Source organism: Pelophylax lessonae (assembly GCF_965119305.1).
Source record: "Pelophylax lessonae genome assembly, chromosome: 11".
Classification (NCBI taxonomy): domain Eukaryota; kingdom Metazoa; phylum Chordata; class Amphibia; order Anura; family Ranidae; genus Pelophylax; species Pelophylax lessonae.
The window spans coordinates 232853127-232876219 of NC_138778.1; the positions used below are offsets into that span (position 1 = coordinate 232853127).

The 23093-nt window shown below is 45.9% G+C and overlaps 1 protein-coding gene across 1 annotated transcript in view; it reads right to left on the minus strand.

Annotated features, from left to right (window-relative positions):
* CACNG4 (calcium voltage-gated channel auxiliary subunit gamma 4) overlaps positions 1-10027 on the minus strand; it is an 89994-nt gene extending 79967 nt beyond the window's left edge. The window contains exon 1 of the mRNA XM_082272114.1: positions 9608-10027. Coding sequence (XP_082128240.1) covers positions 9608-9830 — 223 coding nt within the window. The 5' untranslated portion in view covers positions 9831-10027. The remainder of the gene's footprint in view (positions 1-9607) is intronic.
* Between the last annotated feature and the right edge of the window lie 13066 nt (positions 10028-23093).

Sequence of the window (23093 nt, forward strand, 5' to 3'; positions counted from 1 at the left end):
GAGAGAGAGTCTAGTAAGAAGAGAAGAGAGAGTCTAGTGAGAAGAGAGAGTCTAATAAGAAGATGAGAGAGAGTCTAGTAAGAAGATGAGAGAGAGTCTAGTAAGAAGATGAGAGAGAGTCTAGTAAGAAGATGAGAGAGAGTCTAGTAAGAAGATGAGAGAGAGTCTAGTAAGAAGAGAAGAGAGAGTCTAGTAAGAAGAGAAGAGAGAGTCTAGTAAGAAGATGAGAGAGAGTCTAGTGAGAAGAGAGAGTCTAGTAAGAAGATGAGAGAGAGTCTAGTGAGAAGAGAGAGTCTAGTAAGAAGATAAGAGAGGGTCTAGTAAGAAGAGAAGAGAGAGTCTAGTAAGAAGAGAAGAGAGAGTCTAGTAAGAAGATACGAGAGGGTCTAGTAAGAAGAGAATAGAGAGTCTAGTAAGAATAGAAGAGAGAGTCTAGTAAGAAGATAATAGAGAGTCTGGTAAGAAGAGAAGAGACAGTTTAGTAAGAAGAGAAGAGAGAGTCTAGTAAGATGAGAGAGAGTCTAGTAAGAAGAGAAGAGAGAGTCTAGTAAGAAGAGAAGAGAGAGTCTAGTAAGAAGAGAAGAGAGAGTCTAGTAAGAATAGAAGAGAGAGTCTGGTAAGAAGAGAAGAGAGAGTCTAGTAAGAAGATATGAGAGAGTCTAGTGAGAAGAGAGAGTCTAATAAGAAGATGAGAGAGAGTCTAGTTAGAAGAGAAGAGAGAGTCTAGTGAGAAGAGAGAGTCTAATAAGAAGATGAGAGAGAGTCTAGTAAGAAGATGAGAGAGAGTCTAGTAAGAAGATGAGAGAGAGTCTAGTAAGAAGATGAGAGAGAGTCTAGTAAGAAGAGAAGAGAGAGTCTAGTAAGAAGAGAAGAGAGAGTCTAGTAAGAAGATGAGAGAGAGTCTAGTGAGAAGAGAGAGTCTAGTAAGAAGATGAGAGAGAGTCTAGTGAGAAGAGAGAGTCTAGTAAGAAGATAAGAGAGGGTCTAGTAAGAAGAGAAGAGAGAGTCTAGTAAGAAGAGAAGAGAGAGTCTAGTAAGAAGAGAAGAGAGAGTCTAGTAAGAAGAGAAGAGAGAGTCTAGTAAGAAGAGAAGAGAGAGTCTAGTAAGAAGAGAAGAGAGAGTCTAGTAAGAAGATGAGAGAGAGAGTCTAGTAAGAAGACAGGAGAGGGTCTAGTAAGAAGAGAAGAGAGAGTCTAGTAAGAAGAGAAGAGAGAGTCTAGTAAGAAGATGAGAGAGAGTCTAGTGAGAAGAGAGAGTCTAGTAAGAAGATAAGAGAGGGTCTAGTAAGAAGAGAAGAGAGAGTCTAGTAAGAAGAGAAGAGAGAGTCTAGTAAGAAGAGAGAGAGTCTAGTAAGAAGAGAAGAGAGATTCTAGTAAGAAGAGAAGAGAGAGTCCAGTAAGAAGAGAAGAGAGAGTCTAGTAAGAAGAGAAGAGAAAGTCTAGTAAGAAGAAAAGAGAGAGCCTCATAAGAAGAGAAGAGAGAGTCTAGTAAAAAGAGAAGAGGGAGAGTCCAGTAAGAAGAGAAGAGAGAGAGTCTAGTAAGAAGAGAAGAGAGAGCCTCGTAAGAAGAGAAGAGAGAGTCTAGTAAGAAGATAAGAGAGAGTCTAGTAAGAAGATAAGAGAGAGTCTAGTAAGAAGAGAAGAGAAAGTCTAGTAAGAAGAAAAGAGAGAGCCTCGTAAGAAGAGAAGAGAGAGTCTAGTAAAAAGAGAAGAGGGAGAGTCCAGTAAGAAGAGAAGAGAGAGTCTAGTAAGAAGAGAAGAGAGAGTCCAGTAAGAAGAGAAGAGAGAGTCTAGTAAGAAGAGAAGAGGGAGTCTAGTAAGAAGAGAAGAGAGAGTCTAGTAAGAAGAGAAGAGAGAGTCTAGTAAGAAGATACGAGAGGGTCTAGTAAGAAGAGAAGAGAGAGTCTAGTAAGAAGAGAAGAGAGAGTCTAGTAAGAATAGAAGAGAGAGTCTAGTAAGAAGATAATAGAGAGTCTGGTAAGAAGAGAAGAGACAGTTTAGTAAGAAGAGAAGAGAGAGTCTAGTAAGATGAGAGAGAGTCTAGTAAGAAGAGAAGAGAGAGTCTAGTAAGAAGAGAAGAGAGAGTCTAGTAAGAAGAGAAGAGAGAGTCTAGTAAGAATAGAAGAGAGAGTCTGGTAAGAAGAGAAGAGAGAGTCTAGTAAGAAGATATGAGAGAGTCTAGTGAGAAGAGAGAGTCTAATAAGAAGATGAGAGAGAGTCTAGTAAGAAGAGAAGAGAGAGTCTAGTGAGAAGAGAGAGTCTAATAAGAAGATGAGAGAGAGTCTAGTAAGAAGATGAGAGAGAGTCTAGTAAGAAGATGAGAGAGAGTCTAGTAAGAAGATGAGAGAGAGTCTAGTAAGAAGATGAGAGAGAGTCTAGTAAGAAGAGAAGAGAGGGTCTAGTAAGAAGAGAAGAGAGAGTCTAGTAAGAAGAGAAGAGAGAGTCTAGTAAGAAGAGAAGAGAGAGTCTAGTAAGAAGAGAAGAGAGAGTCTAGTAAGAAGATGAGAGAGAGTCTAGTAAGAAGACAGGAGAGGGTCTAGTAAGAAGAGAAGAGAGAGTCTAGTAAGAAGAGAAGAGAGAGTCTAGTAAGAAGAGAAGAGAGAGTCTAGTAAGAAGATGAGAGAGAGTCTAGTGAGAAGAGAGAGTCTAGTAAGAAGATAAGAGAGGGTCTAGTAAGAAGAGAAGAGAGAGTCTAGTAAGAAGAGAAGAGAGAGTCTAGTAAGAAGAGAGAGAGTCTAGTAAGAAGAGAAGAGAGATTCTAGTAAGAAGAGAAGAGAGAGTCCAGTAAGAAGAGAAGAGAGAGTCTAGTAAGAAGAGAAGAGAAAGTCTAATAAGAAGAAAAGAGAGAGCCTCATAAGAAGAGAAGAGAGAGTCTAGTAAGAAGATAAGAGAGAGTCTAGTAAGAAGATAAGAGAGAGTCTAGTAAGAAGATAAGAGAGAGTCTAGTAAGAAGAGAAGAGAGAGTCTAGTAAGAAGAGAAGAGAAAGTCTAGTATGAAGAAAAGAGAGAGTCTAGTAAGAAGATACGAGAGGGTCTAGTAAGAAGAAAAGAGAGAGTCTAGTAAGAAGAGAAGAGAGAGAGTCCAGTAAGAAGAGAAGAGAGAGCCTCATAAGGAGAGAAGAGAGAGTCTAGTAAGAAGAGAAGAGAGAGTCTAGTAAGAAGAGAGAGTCTAGTAAGAAGAGAAGAGAGAGTCTAGTAAGAAGAGAAGAGAGAGTCTAGTAAGAAGAGAAGAGAAAGTCTAGTAAGAAGAAAAGAGAGAGCCTCGTAAGAAGAGAAGAGAGAGTCTAGTAAAAAGAGAAGAGGGAGAGTCCAGTAAGAAGAGAAGAGAGAGTCTAGTAAGAAGATAAGAGAGAGTCTAGTAAGAAGAGAAGAAAGAGTCTAGTAAGAAGAGAGAGTCTAGTAAGAAGAGAAGAGAGAGTCTAGTAAGAAGAGAAGAGAGAGTCTAGTAAGAAGATACGAGAGGGTCTAGTAAGAAGAGAAGAGAGAGTCTAGTAAGAAGAGAAGAGAGTGTCTCGTAGGAAGAGAAGAGAGAGTCTTGTAAGAAGAGACGAGAGAGTCTAGTAAGAAGAGGGAGAGTCCAGTAAGAAGAGAAGAGAGAGAGTCCAGTAAGAAGAGAAGAGAGAGTCTCGTAAGGAGAGAAGAGAGAGTCTAGTAAGAAGAGAAGAGAGAGTCTAGTAAGAAGAGAAGAGAGAGTCTAGTAAGAAGAGAAGAGAGAGTCTAGTAAGAAGATACGAGAGGGTCTAGTAAGAAGAGAAGAGAGAGTCTAGTAAGAAGAGAAGAGAGTGTCTCGTAGGAAGAGAAGAGAGAGTCTTGTAAGAAGAGACGAGAGAGTCTAATAAGAAGAGGGAGAGTCCAGTAAGAAGAGAAGAGAGAGAGTCCAGTAAGAAGAGAAGAGAGAGTCCAGTAAGAAGAGAAGAGAGAGTCTAGTAAGAAGAGAAGAGAGTGTCTAGTAAGAAGAGAAGAGAGAGTCTGGTAAGAAGAGAAGAGAGAGTCTAGTAAGAAGAGAAGAGAGAGTCTAGTAAGAAGAGAGGAGAGAGACTCTAGTATGACTCTCTGAGAGTGCCTCCACAGATCCATAAGCCAGTCTGATGGGGACACCTGATATAAGGGGGACCTTGATGTTAGGGGGGGGGAGTCTCTGATGTGGGGTAGGGCTCTGATAGGGTACACCTGATGTAAGGGGGGACTTTAATGGGGAGCCCGATATAGGGGAGGGTCTCTGATAGGGACACCTGATGTAAGTGTGAACTCTGATGGGAACCCTGACATAAGGTGGGGATCTCATGGGGACCCAGATATAGGGAGGGTCTCTGATAGGGACACCTGATGTAAGTGTGAACTCTGATGGGAACCCTGACATAAGGTGGGGATCTCATGGGGACCCAGATATAGGGAAGGTCTCTGATAGGAGCACCTGGTGGAAAGAGGACTCTGAAACGGATACCTGATATAAGAGAACATCCCAATACATACTATTGTTTCCTGTCTGGACTACCTGACTTTACTTCCTGGAGGTGACTCGTGGTAGAGAAGAGCGGCGGTTGAACAGGGAATGCGGGTTCTCTATCACACCGTGTGACAGATTGTCCATGACTCACGCCCAGTGTTTACCCCATGCCCCCTGACTTTTTTCCTGCACCCCCAGACCAGGGAGGCTATATTCAGCCCTGACATAAAACCTTTTTATTTATTTTTTATTTTTTTTAAATAATCCTTATTTCAAGTTTCAGTGGGTTAAAAAAAGACAAAACAGGAAGAAAAAGCCAAGGCAGAGTACAATGATTCGGGCAAAATGCCCAACTATGGTGACATGGTACAGGTTATTATCACTGATTATTGGCAATAAAGGTCTTTTGGTGTATCTTGTGACTATTCCAGTTAGCATCTTAGATTTACATTTATAGGATGTCATACCATTCCTGAGTTAGCTGCCTTTAGTTCAAGACATAGAAAGAGGAGAATGAATGGAATGGGGAGGCAGGAGAGTGGGAATAGGGAGGGGGGGGGAATGAAAAAAAAAAAGGAGGAACAAGAACCATAACAATCAGCACTCTATCCTGGATCACCAATGATGGTAGTGGTAGTATTCTGAGGCAGTGGTGTATTTTGGTTTTGTGCTGCCCTAGGCAAGACTAAATTTGGGCGCCCCCCACCTCCCCCTCCTATGTAAATTTGCCCCATTCCTTCCTTTTTAACAGATGTGACTCCCTCCAAAATTTAAGGACTACAGGTCCCAGCATGAACCCCTGAGATCTCACAAGAGGGGGGGTGGGTGAGGGAGGTGTGAGAGAGAGAGAGGGGGGATGAGAGAGAGAGAGGGGGGGGTGAGAGAGAGAGAGAGAGGGGGGTGAGAGAAAGAGGGGAGAGAGAGAGGGGGGTGAGAGAGAGAGAGGGGGGATGAGAGAGAGAGAGAGAGGGGGGGATGAGAGAGAGGGGGGGGTGAGAGAGAGAGGGGGGTGAGAGAGAGAGGGGGGGGATGAGAGAGAGAGAGGGGGGAAGAGAGAGAGAGGGGGGAAGAGAGAGAGGGGGATGAGAGAGAGAGGGGGTGAGAGAGAGAGGGGGGGTGAGAGAGAGGGGGGGGATGAGAGAGGGGGATGAGAGAGAGAGGAAGAGAGAGGGGGGCTGAGAGAGAGAGAGGGGGGATGAGAGAGAGAGGGGGGATGAGAGAGAGAGGGGGGAAAGAGAGAGAGGGGGTGAGGGAGAGAGAGAGGGGGATGAGAGAGAGAGAGGGGGGATGGGATGAGAGAGAGAGAGAGAGAGAGAGGGGGGATGAGAGAGATGGGGGATGAGAGAGAGAGAGAAGGGGGATGGGAGAGAGAGAGGGGGGGATGGGAGAGAGAGAGGGGGGTGAGAGAGAGAGAGAGGGGGGGGTGAGAGAGAGAGGGGGAATGAGAGAGAGGGAAGAGGGGGGGTGAGAAAGAGAGGAGGGGGGTGCGAGAGGCAGCTCTAGCAACCACTGGCCAAAAAGATTATCAGGTGGAGGGGGGGGGACTTTTCTGCTGCCCCCCTGCAAAGTGCTGCCCTAGGCCTAGGCCTTGTTGGCCTAGGCCAAAATACAGCACTGTTCCGAGGGTCCAAAACCTAATCCGTGACATTGCTAAACTACACTGAGTCTATCCAGCGTGGTTCTGTTCAAATCTATTCTTCTCAAGTGCATTAATTCTTGGCGTAGGGGGGTCGTAGGCTGGGTTGCCCATGTAGCACCAGAAGTATATTTTATCCAGGCGGCCCAAATACTACAAAATCTCTTCTGTCTATCCCTACACGTTGCCTCCCATTCCTCCACCTCCATAATGGTGCTAACCAGACGGATCCAGTCAGGTATCCGAGTCATCTTCCAATGTATAGGGATCTGGCTGCATACAAAAGATGTGGCAATACCGACTTGCGGAAGTGGCTAAGAGGGATGGGTGGCACATGAAGTAGGAATTCCAAGGGAGAATCATTCATATCAATATTAAGTATGACCTTAATGTGTGCTCTAATATCACCTAAAACCTTTTCATTCCAGTCACTGTGCACCAGCAAGACCACCAAGCTGTCCAACCTCAGCTGCAACTCTCCTAACATCAGCCACTCAGTACTTCAACCCCGGAGGAGATCATTACCGCCACAGCTTGGCTGCTGATTAGCAAAATAAAGGGAAAACTATGGGGAAGAAGTATAAATCCATACAAGCCTACGTGTATGGATATATATGACATCCATACTAAACTCTGTCTACTCTCCACCCCTGTTCATATGGCTTCTACCCACTCAGAGGATGGAGAGGGGGCAGCAATGGGGGTAACTATCAATGATCCCCACCTTCCTTTGTTGGATGTGTCCCTACGTTCAGCACAACAGGTTTTGTGTGAAGAAAGGTCTCCCCAACCACAGACCAGCATTAGCACCACAACCGCTGGCCAGCTTCACCACCAGACCCAACTGAGGAGCACCATCACTTAACAGATGGGCAGTTTAAAGGAGCATTAAAGCCCAAATTAAACATTTCTTATATTGTAGCTTACCAATTCTTAGATGTTTTCTTTTTTTTTTTTGGGGCTTTTTTTCCCCTATCGTTTTATCTGGTGACCCAGCCAAGTAAATCTGTTGTTTTTCACAGCACCGACTCTCCAGCAGAATGTATCAGTTTACAGGGATGACGCAAACCATTTAACACTGACAGGGGTGTCTATCGAGCACTCCCCCCCCCCAGACTGACAATGCTGCTGACCAAAGGGGCCCCCTGTGCTCCTTCATCCAGAGTGGGGGCGCTCTAGTACAGGAGGCGTGTTACAGTCAATAGACATCACTTAACAGCTGGAAAGTTTTAGCAACAGACCCAATGGACAGCTCAAGCAGCTTCCACACCAGAACCGATGGATAGCGCAGTCCCCTTCAACACCAGAGCCAATGGACAACTCCATCACCTATCAGCTGGTCGGCTTCTGAAGCACAGTCTATGGACAGCTCGATCACCTATCACTGGCAAGCTTAGTGTGCTGATGTTTCCTCCCCAGCTCTTGTGCAGCTTAGGGTTAGAACAAAGGAATGTGATAATATATAAAAAAGGAAAAAAATGCTCATAATAATTTTTTTTTATATATATATCTATACACAAATGTTTTGCCTTTCATTTCTATTTTAAACGGAATGGGTTGTTTAAGAAGGTAATGGTTTACATACACTTTAACAGTTGGGCAGCATCAGCACAACAGTCAGTGAGCATCTCCATCACCTAACAATGCCCATCGCCAACAGCTGGGCAGCATCAGCACAATAGTCAGTGGACATCGCCATCACCTAACAGCTGGACAGGTTTAGAAACAGACCCAATGGACAGACAACTCAATCACTTCACAGCTGTTTTGCTGCAACACCAGAACCCATGGACAGCTCCATCATCTAACAGCTGGTCAGATTCAGCACCAGAGCCGATGAACAATCTCAAACACCTAATATCTGGGCAGCATCAGCACACCAATCAATGAACCGCTCCATCACCTAACAGCTGGTCAGTTTCAGCACCACAGTACATGGACATCTCCATCACCTACCAGCTGGTCAGCTTCAGAACCACAGTCAATTGACATCTCCATCACCTAACAGCTGGTCAGCTTCAGCACCACAACTAATGGACAGCTCCATCACCTAACAGCTGGTCAGCTTCAGCACCACAGCCAATGGTCAACTCCATCACCTAACAACTGGTCGGCTTTAGCAACGGACATCTCCATCACCTAACAGCTGGTCAGCTTCAGCACCAGAGCCAATGGACAGCTCCATCACCTACCAGCTAGTCAGCTTCAGCACCACAGTCAATTGACATCTCCATCACCTAATAGCTGGGCAGCTTCAGCACCACAGTCAATTGACATCTCCATCACCTAACAGCTGGGCAGCTTCAGCACCACAGCCAATGGTCAACTCCATCACCTAACAACTGGTCGGCTTTAGCAATGGACATCTCCATCACCTAACAGCTGGTCAGCTTCAGTATCAGAGCCGATGGACAATCTTCATCACCTAACAGCTGGTCAACTTCAGCACCACAGTTCATCGACCGCTCCATCACCTACCAGCTAGTCAGCTTCGGCACCACAGTCAATGGACATCTCCATCACCTAACAGCTGGACAATTTCAGCACCACCGTCAATGGACATCTCCATCATCTAACAGCTGGTCAGCTTCAGCACCACAACTAATGGACAGCTCCATCACCTAATAGCTGGTTAGCTTCAGCACCAGAGACAATGGACATCTCCATCACCTAACAGCTGGTCAACTTCAGCACCACAGTCAGTGGACATCTCCATCACCTAACAACTGGGCCGTTTCAGCACCACAGTCAATGGACATCTCCATCACCTAACAGCTGGCTAGCTTCAGCACCACAACCAATGGACATCTCTATTACCTCACCTCTAGTCAGCTTCAACACCAGAACTGATGAATAATCTCCATCACCTAACAGCTGGTCCACTTCAGCACCACAGTCCATGGAAGGAAGCAACACCTAACAGGCGGGTCAGCTTCAGCTCCTTCATCCAAACTCCCCAAAATAAGCTTCCAACCCAGATTTCATGACATTCCTTCCCCTCCCATCACTGTACCTGCTGCTGTCTGTGTTACCAGGATAGCAGCTAAATAAACCCTTTCCATAATGTCCATTACCATGTGAAAGTCTCTCCCTTTCAGAATCTGTATAAACTTATTGTATATGAGATAAAACATCCTATTGTATTGCAGAATATTTCTCTGAGCCATGAACAGACCTGGAATACCACAATAGTTCTGCAGAGTATTATTACATAGAGGACACGTTAAACATTTCATTGTATCACAGTGTAAGGCACGCTGATGTATTACTTTCTATAGCTAAGTACAGGATTGAAGGGAGGATTCTCACAGCAGGGCACACAAAGATGTGTAAAGATCCCCGTAATGTCTTGCTATCTATCACAGGGATGCTGCTGGATCTCCAGATGCTGGTTGCTAAGCAACCACATCAAAAACACAATAAAAAAAACTGAGGTACCACCTGGTCAAGAATCATCTTAGAGCCAACAGGGGGCCCCTCAGCTGCAATGATATCATTTCTAGGATGCAGAGCCCCCTCACTCACCCTCAATACAACAGATCCTCCAGAGTCCTGAGTGGGTGAGGTCCCCCTTGGTCTTCTTGGGTTGGCTCTGGGGGTCGTCCATGGTTAAGTTGGTCCCGTTGCAGATGTGAGCCCGGGAGTAGAGCCAGTAGTCGGTGCCAATGGCTATGGTCATCAGACTGAAGGCTGCGAAAGCCCCTACGGTGGTCAGCAGCATCTGGACCCCACGATCACACCAGCCCATGGTGCCTCATATTCCAGAAGCCCAGGCTGGAGGTGGAGCGAGACTGAGCAACAGGAGCCGGAGCGCTGCGTGTCCCCTGGGAGACCAGCCACAGACAATGCTTCCATCCACAGCAGCCCCAGACAAAGGAAAGCAGCTGGGCATGGGTGCCCCTTCCTCTCCTGCTCTCAGGAAAGGGTTAACAGCTGCCCTTCCTCTATGGGTCTTATCACTGACAATAAAAAAGTGTCTTCTAATCAGAGCCTCTCCTAATGTTAACTCATTGGGGTAGGAGCCCTCCACCTCAGACACTCCCCTTCTTCCCTCTGCTCCAATCAGACAGGAGATATGCAAATAGACATGTGGGGTTCTGGCTGGATGAGACCCCCAGGGAAGTCTACATAGAGGAAAACAACACAACCCCCTTTCTTCCAGTATCAGGAGAGAGCAATGTGAGGAGCCTGCACACATGACATATATCTCACATGTAAGCCCAGCACCATCACTTCACATATATGTCACATGTGAGCCCAGCACCATCACTTCACATATATGTCACATGTGAGCCCAGCACCATCACTTCACATACATGTCACATGTAAGCCCAGCACCATCACTTCACATACATGTCACATGTGAGCCCAGCACCATCACTTCACATACATGTCACATGTAAGCCCAGCACCATCACTTCACATACATGTAAGCCCAGCACCATCACTTCACATACATCTCACATGTAAGCTCAGCACCATCACTTCACATACATCTCACATGTAAGCTCAGCACCATCACTTCACATACATGTCACATGTAAGCCCAGCATTATCACTTCACATACATCTCACATGTAAGCCCAGCACCATCACTTCACATACATGTCACATGTAAGCCCAGCATTATCACTTCACATACATGTCACATGTAAGCCCAGCATTATCACTTCACATACATGTCACATGTAAGCCCAGCAACATCACTTCACATATATGTCACATGTAAGCCCAGCAACATCACTTCACATATATGTCACATGTAAGCCCAGCACCATCACTTCACATACATCTCACATGTGACCTCAGCAACACCACTTCACATACATGTCACATGTAAGCCCAGCACCATCACTTCACATACATGTCACATGTAAGCCCAGCACCATCACTTCACATACATGTCACATGTAAGCCCAGCACCATCACTTCACATATATGTCACATGTAAGCCCAGCACCATCACTTCACATACATTGCACATATAAGCCCAGCATCATCGCTTCACATGCATCTCACATGTAAGCCAAGCACCATCACTCTACATACATGTCACATGTGACCCCAGCAACATCACTTCACATACATGTCTCATGTGACCCTAGCATCATCACTTCACATACATGTCACATGTAAGCCCAGCACCATCACTTCACATACATCTCACATGTAAGCCCAGCACCATCACTTCACATATATGTAAGCCCATCACCATCACTTCACATACATATCACATGTAAGCTCAGCATCATCACTTCACATACATCTCACATGTAAGCTCAGCACCATCACTTCACATACATGTCACATGTAAGCCCAGCATTATCACTTCACATACATGTCACATGTAAGCCCAGCACCATCACTTCACATACATGTCACATGTAAGCCCAGCACCATCACTTCACATATATGTCACATGTAAGCCCAGCAACATCACTTCACATATATGTCACATGTAAGCCCAGCACCATCACTTCACATACATGTCACATGTGACCTCAGCAACATCACTTCACATACATGTCACATGTAAGCCCAGCACCATCACACCACATACATGTCACATGTAGTCCCAGCACCATCACTTCACATACATGTCACATGTAAGCCCAGCACCATCACTTCACATACATGTCACATGTGACCCTAGCATCATCACTTCACATACATGTCACATGTAAGCCTAGCATCATCACTTCACATACATGTCACATGTAAGCCCAGCACCATCACTTCACATATATGTCACATGTAAGCCCAGCATCATCACTTCACATACATCTCACATGTAAGCTCAGCACCATCACTTCACATACATGTCACATGTAAGCCCAGCATTATCACTTCACATACATGTCACATGTAAGCCCAGCACCATCACTTCACATACACGTCACATGTAAGCCCAGCACCATCACTTCACATACATGTCACATGTGACCCTAGCATCATCACTTCACATACATGTCACATGTAAGCCTAGCATCATCACTTCACATACATGTCACATGTAAGCCCAGCACCATCACTTCACATATATGTCACATGTAAGCCCAGCATCATCACTTCACATACATGTCACATGTAAGCCCAGCAACATCACTTCACATACATCTCACATGTAAGCCCAGCACCATCACTTCACATATATGTCACATGTAAGCCCAACACCATCACTTCACATTTCACATGTAAGCCCAGCACCATCACTTCACATACATGTCACATGTGAGCCCAGCACCATCACTTCACTTACATGTCACATGTAAGACCAACACCTTCACTTTACATACATGTCACATGTGACCCCAGCAACATCACTTACCATACATGTCACATGTAAGCCCGGCATCATCACTTCACATCGTATGACACATGTAAGCCCAGCACCATCACTTTACATACATGTCACATGTAAGCCCAGCATCATCACTTCACATCTTATGACACATGTAAGCCCAGCATCATCACTTCACATACATGTCACATGTGAGCCCAGCACCATCACTTTACATACATGACACATGTGAGCCAAGCATCATCACTTCACATACATGCCACATGTGAGCCCAGCACCTTCACTTCACATACAGTACATGTCACATGTAAGCCCAGCACCATCACTTTACATACATGACACATGTAAGCACAGCTCCATCACTCACATACATGTCACATGGATGTCACCCAGTAAGGTGAGAGAGTAGCGGATGCTGCACCTGGGTGCAGAACTCATCGCAGACTCCTCTTCTTTGTTTGCCTGGGTGGGGGAGGGGCACTCGTCATTTACAGATTCCGGGGGGGGGGGGTTGGGGGTTTGATTTGGAGGTATGCTGCAAATTTGCCTAATTTTATTGAAGGCTGCTGAGCAATGGAGCGCTGGCCATGGAAGGGTTAACTGTTAGCTTGCATTAGTAAGCAGTTGTGTGAAGTCTGAGCTCACCGCAGAGCCATGATATCATAAATGGAAGGCTTATTCCAGAGGAAAGTGACGGGAAGTCACAACCAATGAGGAATCATCTCTGACACCAGTACAGGGAACCCTCCCTCCCCCGCCCTCTACAAGCAATGAATAACTATGTAACATATTGTACCAATGTATTCTCCTATAACATTTATAACAGTGTTACATTGCTACTTTGCTGTATTTATTACGGCATGTGTGTCAAACCCAAGGCCCGCGGGCCGAATCCGACCCACCAGGCCATTTCTGTACGTAGCACACTGCTAAACCCTGCACCTGTATGTGGCACACCTCTGAACCCTGCACTCTGTATGTAGCGCACCTCTGAACCCTGCACTCTGTATGTAACGCACCTCTGAACCCTGCACTCTGTATGTAGCACACCTCTGAACCCTGCACCTGTATGTAGCGCACCCCTAAACCCTGCACCTGTATGTAGCGCACCTCTGAACCCTACACCTGTATGTAGCGCACCCCTAAACCCTGCACCTGTATGTAGCGCACCTCTGAACACTGCACTCTGTACATAGCACACCCCTAAACCCTGCACTCTGTATATAGCACACCCCTTAACCCTGCACTCTGTACATAGCACACCCCTAAACCCTGCACTCTGTACATAGCACACCCCTAAACCCTGCACTCTGTATGTAGCACACCCTTAAACCCTGCACTCTGTATATAGCACAGCCCTAAACCCTGCACTCTGTACATAGCACACCCCTAAACCCTGCACTCTGTACATAGCACACCCCTAAACCCTGCACTCTGTACATAGCACACCCCTAAACCCTGCACTCTGTACATAGCACACCCCTAAACCCTGCACTCTGTATGTAGCACACCCTTAAACCCTGCACTCTGTATATAGCACAGCCCTAAACCCTGCACTCTGTACATAGCACACCCCTAAACCCTGCACTCTGTACATAGCACACCCCTAAACCCTGCACTCTGTATGTAGCACACCCCTAAACCCTGCACTCTGTACGTAGCACACCCCTAAACCCTGCACTCTGTACATAGCACACCCCTAAACCCTGCACTCTGTATGTAGCACACCCCTAAACCCTGCATTCTGTACGTAGTGCACTCTAGAATCGTATGTTTGGTACATAGTTCACCCTAGAAACTATTCACTCTGTACATAGGGCATCCCCTGGAACTGCACTCTGTACATAGCACACCCCTAAACCCTGCACTCTGTATGTAGCACACCCCTAAACTCTGCACTCTGTATGTAGCACACCCCTAAACCCTGCACTCTGTACATAGTGCACCCTAGAATTGTATGTTTGGTACATAGTACACCCTAGAAACTATTCACTCTGTGCAAAGGGCATCCCCTGGAACTGCACTCTGTACATAGCACACCCCTAAACCCTGCACTCTGTACATAGCACACCCCTAAACCCTGCACTCTGTATGTAGTACACCCCTAAACCCTGCACTCTGTATGTAGCACATCCCTAAACCCTGCACTCTGTACATAGAACACCCCTAAACCCTGCACTCTGTACATAGCACATCCCTAAACCCTGCACTCTATACATAGAACACCCCTAAACCCTGCACTCTGTATATAGCACATCCCTAAACCCTGCACTCTGTACATAGAACACCCCTAAACCCTGCACTCTGTATGTAGCACATTCCTAAACCCTGCACTCTGTACATAGAACACCCCTAAACCCTGCACTCTGTACATAGCACATCCCTAAACCCTGCACTCTGTACATAGAACACCCCTAAACTCTGCACTCTGTATGTAGCACACCCCTAATCTTCGCACATAACAATAATGCTGATGTGGCCCTCTATGAAATTGAGTTTGACACCCCTTTATTACAGGAAGTATAAGTTCTGATAATAAAGATATTTATTTTCTTCTTATCTCAGCCAAGGTGGATGAGATTCTGCAGAGATGAATTTCTTCCCATATTTCACTAGTTGCTGGTTTTAACACTAAGGATTTCCACCTCCCTAAACCTGGGTTGAGACTTTATTCATAGGTGTTGGAAAGCGAACCTTTAATCCTTGGACCAAAGAGCTTATGCTCCATATCTTTTAGATCTGATTTTTTTCTAAATTGTTACATATGTAAGCAGGGCCATCTTTAACGAAGGACAAAAGGGACAGCTGCCCCTGGCCCGAGCCATTGTTTTGGGGCCCCTTGAGTCTGCGCTGCCTGCAAATAGCTGATAGGTGGATTCAGGGACGGGGGCATGAAAATTTTTGCCCAGGGTCCAAGCAATATTAAAGACAGCCCTGTCAGCAGCTACGGTTGTGCTGGTAATCAGCACAACTGTCAGTGAACATCTCCATCAACTAACAGCTGGACAGTTTTAGAAACCGACCCAATGGACAAACAACTCAATCACTTCACAGCTGTTTAGCTTCAACACCAGAACCCATGGATAGCTCAGTCAGCATCAGCGCCAGAGCCAATGGACAGCATCAGACCTGATAGACAGCTCCATCAGCTTCAGCACAAGAGCCTATTGACCATCTCCATCACCTAACATCTGGGCAGCATCAGCACAACAATCAAAGAACAGCTCCATCGCCTAACAGCTGGACAATTTCAGCACCACAGTCAATGGACACCTCCATCACCTAACAGCTGGACAGTTTTATCTCCACAGTCAATGGACGTCTCCATTACCTAACAGCTAGATGTCCAAACGATGGCCCTCCAGCTGTTCAGGAACTACAATTCCCATCATGCCTAGTTATGTCTGTGAATGTCAGAGATTTACAATGCCTCATGGGAATTGTAGTTCCTGAACAGCTGGAGGGCCGTAGTTTAGACACCGACAGTCACCCAACAACTGGACAATTTCAGCACCACAGTCAATGGACATCTCCATCGCCTAACAGCTGGGCAGTTTCAGCACCACAGTCAATGGACATCTCCATCGCCTAACAGCTGGGCAGTTTCAGCACCACAGTCAATGGACATCTCCATCGCCTAACAGCTGGGCAGTTTCAGCACCACAGTCAATGGACATCTCCATCACCTAACAGCTGGGCAGTTTCAGCACCACAGTAAATGGACATCTCCATCGCCTAACAGCTGGGCAGTTTCAGCACCACAGTAAATGGACATCTCCATCGCTTAACAGCTGGGCAGCTTCAGCACCACAGTCAATAGACATCTCCATCGTCTAACAGCTGGGCAGTTTCAGCACCACAGTCAATGGACATCTCCATCGCCTAACAGCTGGGCAGTTTCAGCACCACAGTCAATGGACATCTCCATCACCTAACAGCTGGGCAGTTTCAGCACCACAGTCAATAGACATCTCCATCGCCTAACAGCTGGGCAGTTTAAGCACCACAGTCAATGGACATCTCTATCACCTAACAGCTGGACAGTTTTAGCACCACAGTCAATGGACATCTCCATCACCTAACAGCTGGGCAGTTTCAGCACCACAGTCAATGGACATCTCCATCGTCTAACAGCTGGGCAGTTTCAGCACCACAGTCAATAGACATCTCCATCGCCTAACAGCTGGGCAGTTTAAGCACCACAGTCAATGGACATCTCTATCACCTAACAGCTGGACAGTTTTAGCACCACAGTCAATGGACATCTCCATCACCTAACAGCTGGCCAGCTTCAGCACCAGAGCTGATGGACAATTTCCATCACTTAACAGCTGATCAGCTTTAGCACCACAGTTAATGGACATTTCCATCACCTAACAGCTGGTCAGCTTCAGAACAGTCTTCATCACTTACTAGCTGGTTAGCTTCAGCACCGGGGTTAATGGACATCTCCATCGCCTAACAGCTTTTGCACAACGGTCAATGGACATCTCCATCACCAAAGAGCTGGTCAACTTCAGCACCAAAGTCAGTGGACATCGCTGTTTGTTTAATCTCCAAGGATTTCCACCTCCCTATACCTGGGTTGAGACATTATTCATATATAGCAAAGCCACCCTAATCCTTTGTCCAAGAAGCTTACCCTCCATATCATTTAGATCAGATTTCTAAATTGTTACATATGTAAGCAGGGCCAACTTTAACGCAGGGAAAAAGGGGCAGCTCCCCCAGGGCCCAGTCATTGTTATGGAGCCCAAAGCAACTTCCCCTTGAGTCCACGCTGCCTGCAAATAGATAAGTGGATTCAGGGGAGCCCAAGAAAATGTTTCCCTTAGGGTCCAATTAATATTAAAGACAGCCCTGTCAGGGCCCTGATTTGCCACCATTCTCCTGCACAGGAACCTGAAACACGGAGAGACCTCCACTATCTTTGGTCACTCGCATTCTCTTGGCCCGAGGTTCACCTCCAGAAATTAGGCATGTCCACATCTTCAGCCTTCCAACATTTTACTGTAGCAGGAACATAATGTACGGTTCTTCGCGTCCTCCTCCTTACTACCGACAGCAACACCGTTCACATTCCACTTCAATATAGGATTGCCGCCCAGCTCTTCCAGTTTCCTCACTGTATGTCCCCAGAAAAGGACTCTCCAACCCAACCTTTACCAGGCCTACCCCAAAGGGGGTCACTTCCTGAGACTACAAACTTACATACTACTATACTAGGTGTAGTCTCTTCCCATCGCCCTCTGCCCCAGGCTCCTGAAGTTATAGAACACATGTGTAAAACACTAGGCCCACGGGCCAAATGCAACCCCCAGGCCATATTATGTGGCCCTCGCACCTCTTATGCAGTTGCGGCACTCCCCTAATCTCGGCCCCAACCTTGTCCCAGAAGTCAGCAGCAGAGAGGATATGACTTCCTCTTCAGATCTTGGCTTCTTTGTGCCGCCATAGAGAGGCTCGTCTCAGCAGTCGGCAGCAGAGTGGAGGACAGAACTCCTCCTACAGATCCTGTACCTCTCTGTGTAACTGCAGCACCCTCATGTCTGATCCCCCCGTCTTAGTATTCAGCAGTCTCCAGCAGTTGACTCCAGCCCTCCTCTGGCCCTCCTCCAGTCCCTGCACTTTCTGCTTCCCAGCTCTGCCCCCAGCTTCTTCCCTGTTGCAGCAAAAGGTAAGGGGGGCGAACCATAATGTAAGGGAGGGTGGGGGAATCCTAAATTCTGATGGTGGGGAGCTTGTGACAGTTGATGTGGGGGAGGTGGGGTGCTCTGAACATCTAGTCTTACAGATCCAACCGGCACTTTGAGGGGAAACCATTGCGGCCTGCAATGAAATTGAGTTTGACACCCCTGTTCTAGAATATAAGGTAAGCTTGTAGGCAGCTGCAGCATACTTTCTCGACTGTAGGTGGCACTTGTCCGCAGTAGCATGGCAGTTGGAGAGGAAGTCAGGAGAAACTTGGTTCCTCTATGGTTTCCTGGGTCACTGGGGAAGCTATTTGATTGTATGCTGCCACCCTGTGTTGCTCTGGAGGCCATCTTCGGTCAGGCAGAGCCTATTTAACAGCTTGCCAACCCCACACCTAGTACAGTGTCTCAAAAGTGAGTACACCCCTCACATTTTTTGTAACTATTTAATTCTATCTTTTCATGTGAAAACACTGAAGAAATGACACTTTGCTACAATGTAAAGTAGTGAGTGTACAGCTTGTATAACAGTGTAAATTTACTGTCCCCTCAAAATTAATGTCTAAACCGCTGGCAACAAAAGTGAGTACACCCCTAAGTGACAATGTCCAGATTGGGCCCAAAGTGTCAATATTTTGTGTGGCCACCATTATTTTCTAGCACTGCCTTAACCCTCTTGGGCATGGAGTTCACCAGAGCTTCACAGGTTGTCACTGAAGTCCTCTTCCCCTCCTCCATGATGACATCACAGAGCTGGTGGATGTTAGAGACCATGCGCTCCTCCACCTTCTGTTTGAGGATTCCCCACAGATGCTCAATAGGGTTTAGGTGTCCGCCGGTCACTCGCGATCGTCGGGTGGAGAGGGAGAAAGGCAGGCGGCTAACCCCTTCCCTCCCAGTGTCATTTTTACAGTAACAGTGCATATGTATAGCATGATTACTGCAGTAATGTCACTGGTACCCCCAAAAGTGTCAAAAATGTCAGTCAAGGGTCCCATCTGTCCGCCGCAATGTCGCAGTCCCGCAAAAAAAATCGCAGATCGCCGCCATTACTCGTTAAAAAAACCCAATTAAAAATGACAAAAATCTTTCCCTTAGTAAATGCAATAACTTTTGCGCAAACCAATCAAAATACGCTTTTTGCAATTTTTTTTACCAAACATATGTAGCAGAAAACAAATTGGCCTAAAATGTTAAAAAAAAATTAGATTTTTACATTTTTGTTGGGGGGAATTTCATATAAAAAAATGTGAAAAATATTATTTTTTCAAAATTGTCGCTCTTTTTTTGTTTAAAGCGCATGATCAAAAAATCGCACAGGTGATCAAATACCACCAAAAGAAAGCTCTGTTTGTGTGAAAAAAAGGACGTCAAATACGTTTAATTACAGCGTCGCACGACCGTGCAATTGTCCGTTAAAGTCACGCAGTGCCGAATCGCAAAATAGGCCCTGGTCAGGAAGGGGGTAAAATCTTCCGGGGCTTAAGTGGTTGAGGGACCAAAAGTAATGGGACAGATTAACAATCATAAATCAAACTTTAAATTTTTAATACTTGGTTGCAAATCCTTTGCAGCCAATTACAGCCTGAAGTCTGGAATGCGTAGACATCACCAGACGCTGGGTTTCATCCCTGGAGATGTTCTGCCAGGCCTCTACTGCATCTGCCTTCAGTTCCTGCTTGTTCTTGGGGCATTTCCTCTTCAGTTTTGTCTTCAGCAAGTGAAATGCATGCTCAATCGGATTCAGGTCAGGTGATTGACTTGGCCATTGCATAACATTCCACTTCTTTCCCTTAAAAATCTCTTTGGTTGCTTTCGCAGTATGCTTCGGGTCATTGTCCATCTGCACTGTGAAGCGCCGTCCAATGAGTTCTGAAGCATTTGGCTGAATATCAGCAGATAATATTGCCTAAACACTTCAGAATTCATCCTGCTGCTTTTGTCAGCAGTCACATCATCAATAAATACAAGAGAACCAGTTCCATTGGCAGCCATACATGCCCACGCCATGACACTACCACCACCATGCTTCACTGATGAGGTGGTATGCTTTGGATCATGAGCAGTTCCCTTCCTTCTCCATACTCTTCTCTTCCCATCACTCTGCTACAAGTTGATCTTGGTCTCATCTGTCCATAGAATGTTGTTCCAGAACTGTGAAGGCTTTTTTAGTTGTTTGACAAACTCTAATCTGGCCTTCCTGTTTTTGAGGCTCACCAATGGTTTACATCTTGTGGTGAACCCTCTGTATTCACTCTGGTGAAGTCTTCTCTAGATTGTTGACTTTGACACACATACACCTACCTCCTGGAGAGTGTTCTTGATCTGACACACATACACCTACCTCCTGGAGAGTGTTCTTGATCTGGCCAACTGTTGTGAAGGTGACACACATACACCTACCTCCTGGAGAGTGTTCTTGATCTGGCCAACTGTTGTGTAGGTGACACACATACACCTACCTCCTGGAGAGTGTTCTTGATCTGGCCAACTGTTGTGAAGGTGACACACATACACCTACCTCCTGGAGAGTGATCTTGATCTGGCCAACTGTTGTGTAGGTGACACACATACACCTACCTCCTGGAGAGTGTTCTTGATCTGGCCAACTGTTGTGAAGGTGACACACATACGCCTACCTCCTGGAGAGTGTTCTTGTTCTGGCCAACTGTTGTGAAGGTGACACACATACACCTACCTCCTGGAGAGTGTTCTTGATCTGGCCAACTGTTGTGAAGGTGACACACATACACCTACCTCCTGGAGAGTGTTCTTGATTTGGCCAACTGTTGTGAAGGTGACACACATACACCTACCTCCTGGAGAGTGTTCTTGATTTGGCCAACTGTTGTGAAGGTGACACACATTCACCTACCTCCTGGAGAGTGTTCTTGATTTGGCCAACTGTTGTGAAGGTGACACACATACACCTACTTCCAGGAGAGTGTTCTTGATCTGGTCAACTGTTGTGAAGGGTGTTTTCTTCGCCAGGAAAAGGATTCTTCGGTCATCCACCACAGTTGTTTTCCGTGGTCTTCCGGGACTTTTGGTGTTGCTGAGCTCACCAGTGCGTTCTTTCTTTTTAAGGATGTTCCAAACAGTTGATTTGGCCACACCTAATGTTTTTGCTATCTCTCTGATGGACACTCCACAGTATCTCTATGTATATATAGTAGCGCAAACTTATCAAAAAGACAGTGCCAAAAATAATGTGCCAACTGCACAAAGTCCAAAATATGCAATGAATGTCACATAGGCAGCAGGAAAAAATCAGAAATAACAGAAACAGTCCATATTCCTTCACTCTATATCCTGGGATGACAATATACAGAAGCTTGTTTCTCAAAGGGATCACCACCACCACCGTGCTCCAAGGGGGGGAGGAGAATTACCCACTCACCAGATGCTGTGGCCCCACCCACTTTCGTGTTTGAGCATTCAAGCTTATAATGATGGTCACTGGTCCAGAGTATCCACACCGGGAATCACACCAGCACAGTCAAAAGAAGCTCAGCAGCATATGGAGAGGAAGAAAACATAATCCCAATAGCGTGATACCGTTTAAAGGCTTTATTGAATAAAACACAAGGTAGCACACTCACATTTCTTGTATGTCATCAAACGCATATCACAGTCACCAATAGGAGAGGGATGCCCTTCTGGAGATGATGTCCAAGCTCCACGCCGCGGATGCCACGCCTTCTGGGTACTCCAAACTCCTCTTACAAACACCTGGTTACACCGCCTGGTCACGCCCCGACGCGTTTCGTGATTTCCACTTCTTCCCCGGGAGCGTGACCACGGCGGTTTGGCGGTAACCTTAAATACCCTTACTCATCACCCCGCTGGGCGGGGCCAGGATGAAACAGCATCGGTCATTGGTAGTTGCTCCGGTGTATTAACCAATAGCAGTCAAATTCTGCAAAATCTCTCTGGTAACACGCACTATGACCCGGAAGTAGGGCGGGGCCGAAATACGCACCATCAGCAACTGGTGGTTGCCTATAGTATGTTGGCCAATAGCGGACTAAAGCGGCCCAGTTCCCATCTACCTCACCACCAATCATTGTAATTGGGCGTCATGCAACCCGGAAGTATAACACCCAGGAAGTTACCTATGCCCTATACAGGAAGCAGAAAAACACCAAGTGCTCAACGACCCATAGACCGATGTTGCATACATAGAATACAGAGTGTATATACATACTTAAAACCACGCTGTAAATCTTGCCACTACCCATTGGTGGTTACTATCGTGCTCTAGCCAATAATGGTAATTCGGCTGTATATTCAATCAGCTAGCGTCCTCCTTGGTTGACCCGTGACCCGGAACAATAATAATGCAAGGCCCCCGGCCGGATGTGTAAACTCCACCCACCGGGATAAAGCCTATACAGCCAAAAAGTTCTGATGTGTACGCAGTACACTGAGCACAACAGCGCCACCTGCCAATGGAACAGTGTTACATTGTCAACAAAGATTTGGTAATCTAAATGGAATCTAATTAAATCCATAAACCAAAAAGAATTAATATTAGGCAAAACCATGTCTCCACAGAAAAAGAACACGAATCAACTGGAAATAAGGCAAAACTAAAATACATAAATATAAATATAAATACAGATAAAATCATTAAAATAACACTAAACTCATAACCAATACCAAACAGCATGAGTCACAAGTTTAGGGACATATTTGTTTGCGGGGACACTCAGGAGGATCATAATCCTCCCAACGCACATCATCCAAAGGATGAAAAGGTCAAATATAAAGGTCAAATATAAAATTATAGATATAGAATTGGAAACTAAAATCAATAATCACTAATAAAACAATTTAAATCCAACTCTATATTTAATCCTACAGGGCTCAAAGATTGGGTCTGGAATATCCATTTTGTTTCGCACTTTGATAGTTCCCTAACCCAATTGGCACCCCTCCATGGGGGTGTCACCCGCTCAACACCCCAGAATTGTAAACAACTGGGGTCCCGTTGGTGATGTGAGCGGAAATGGGC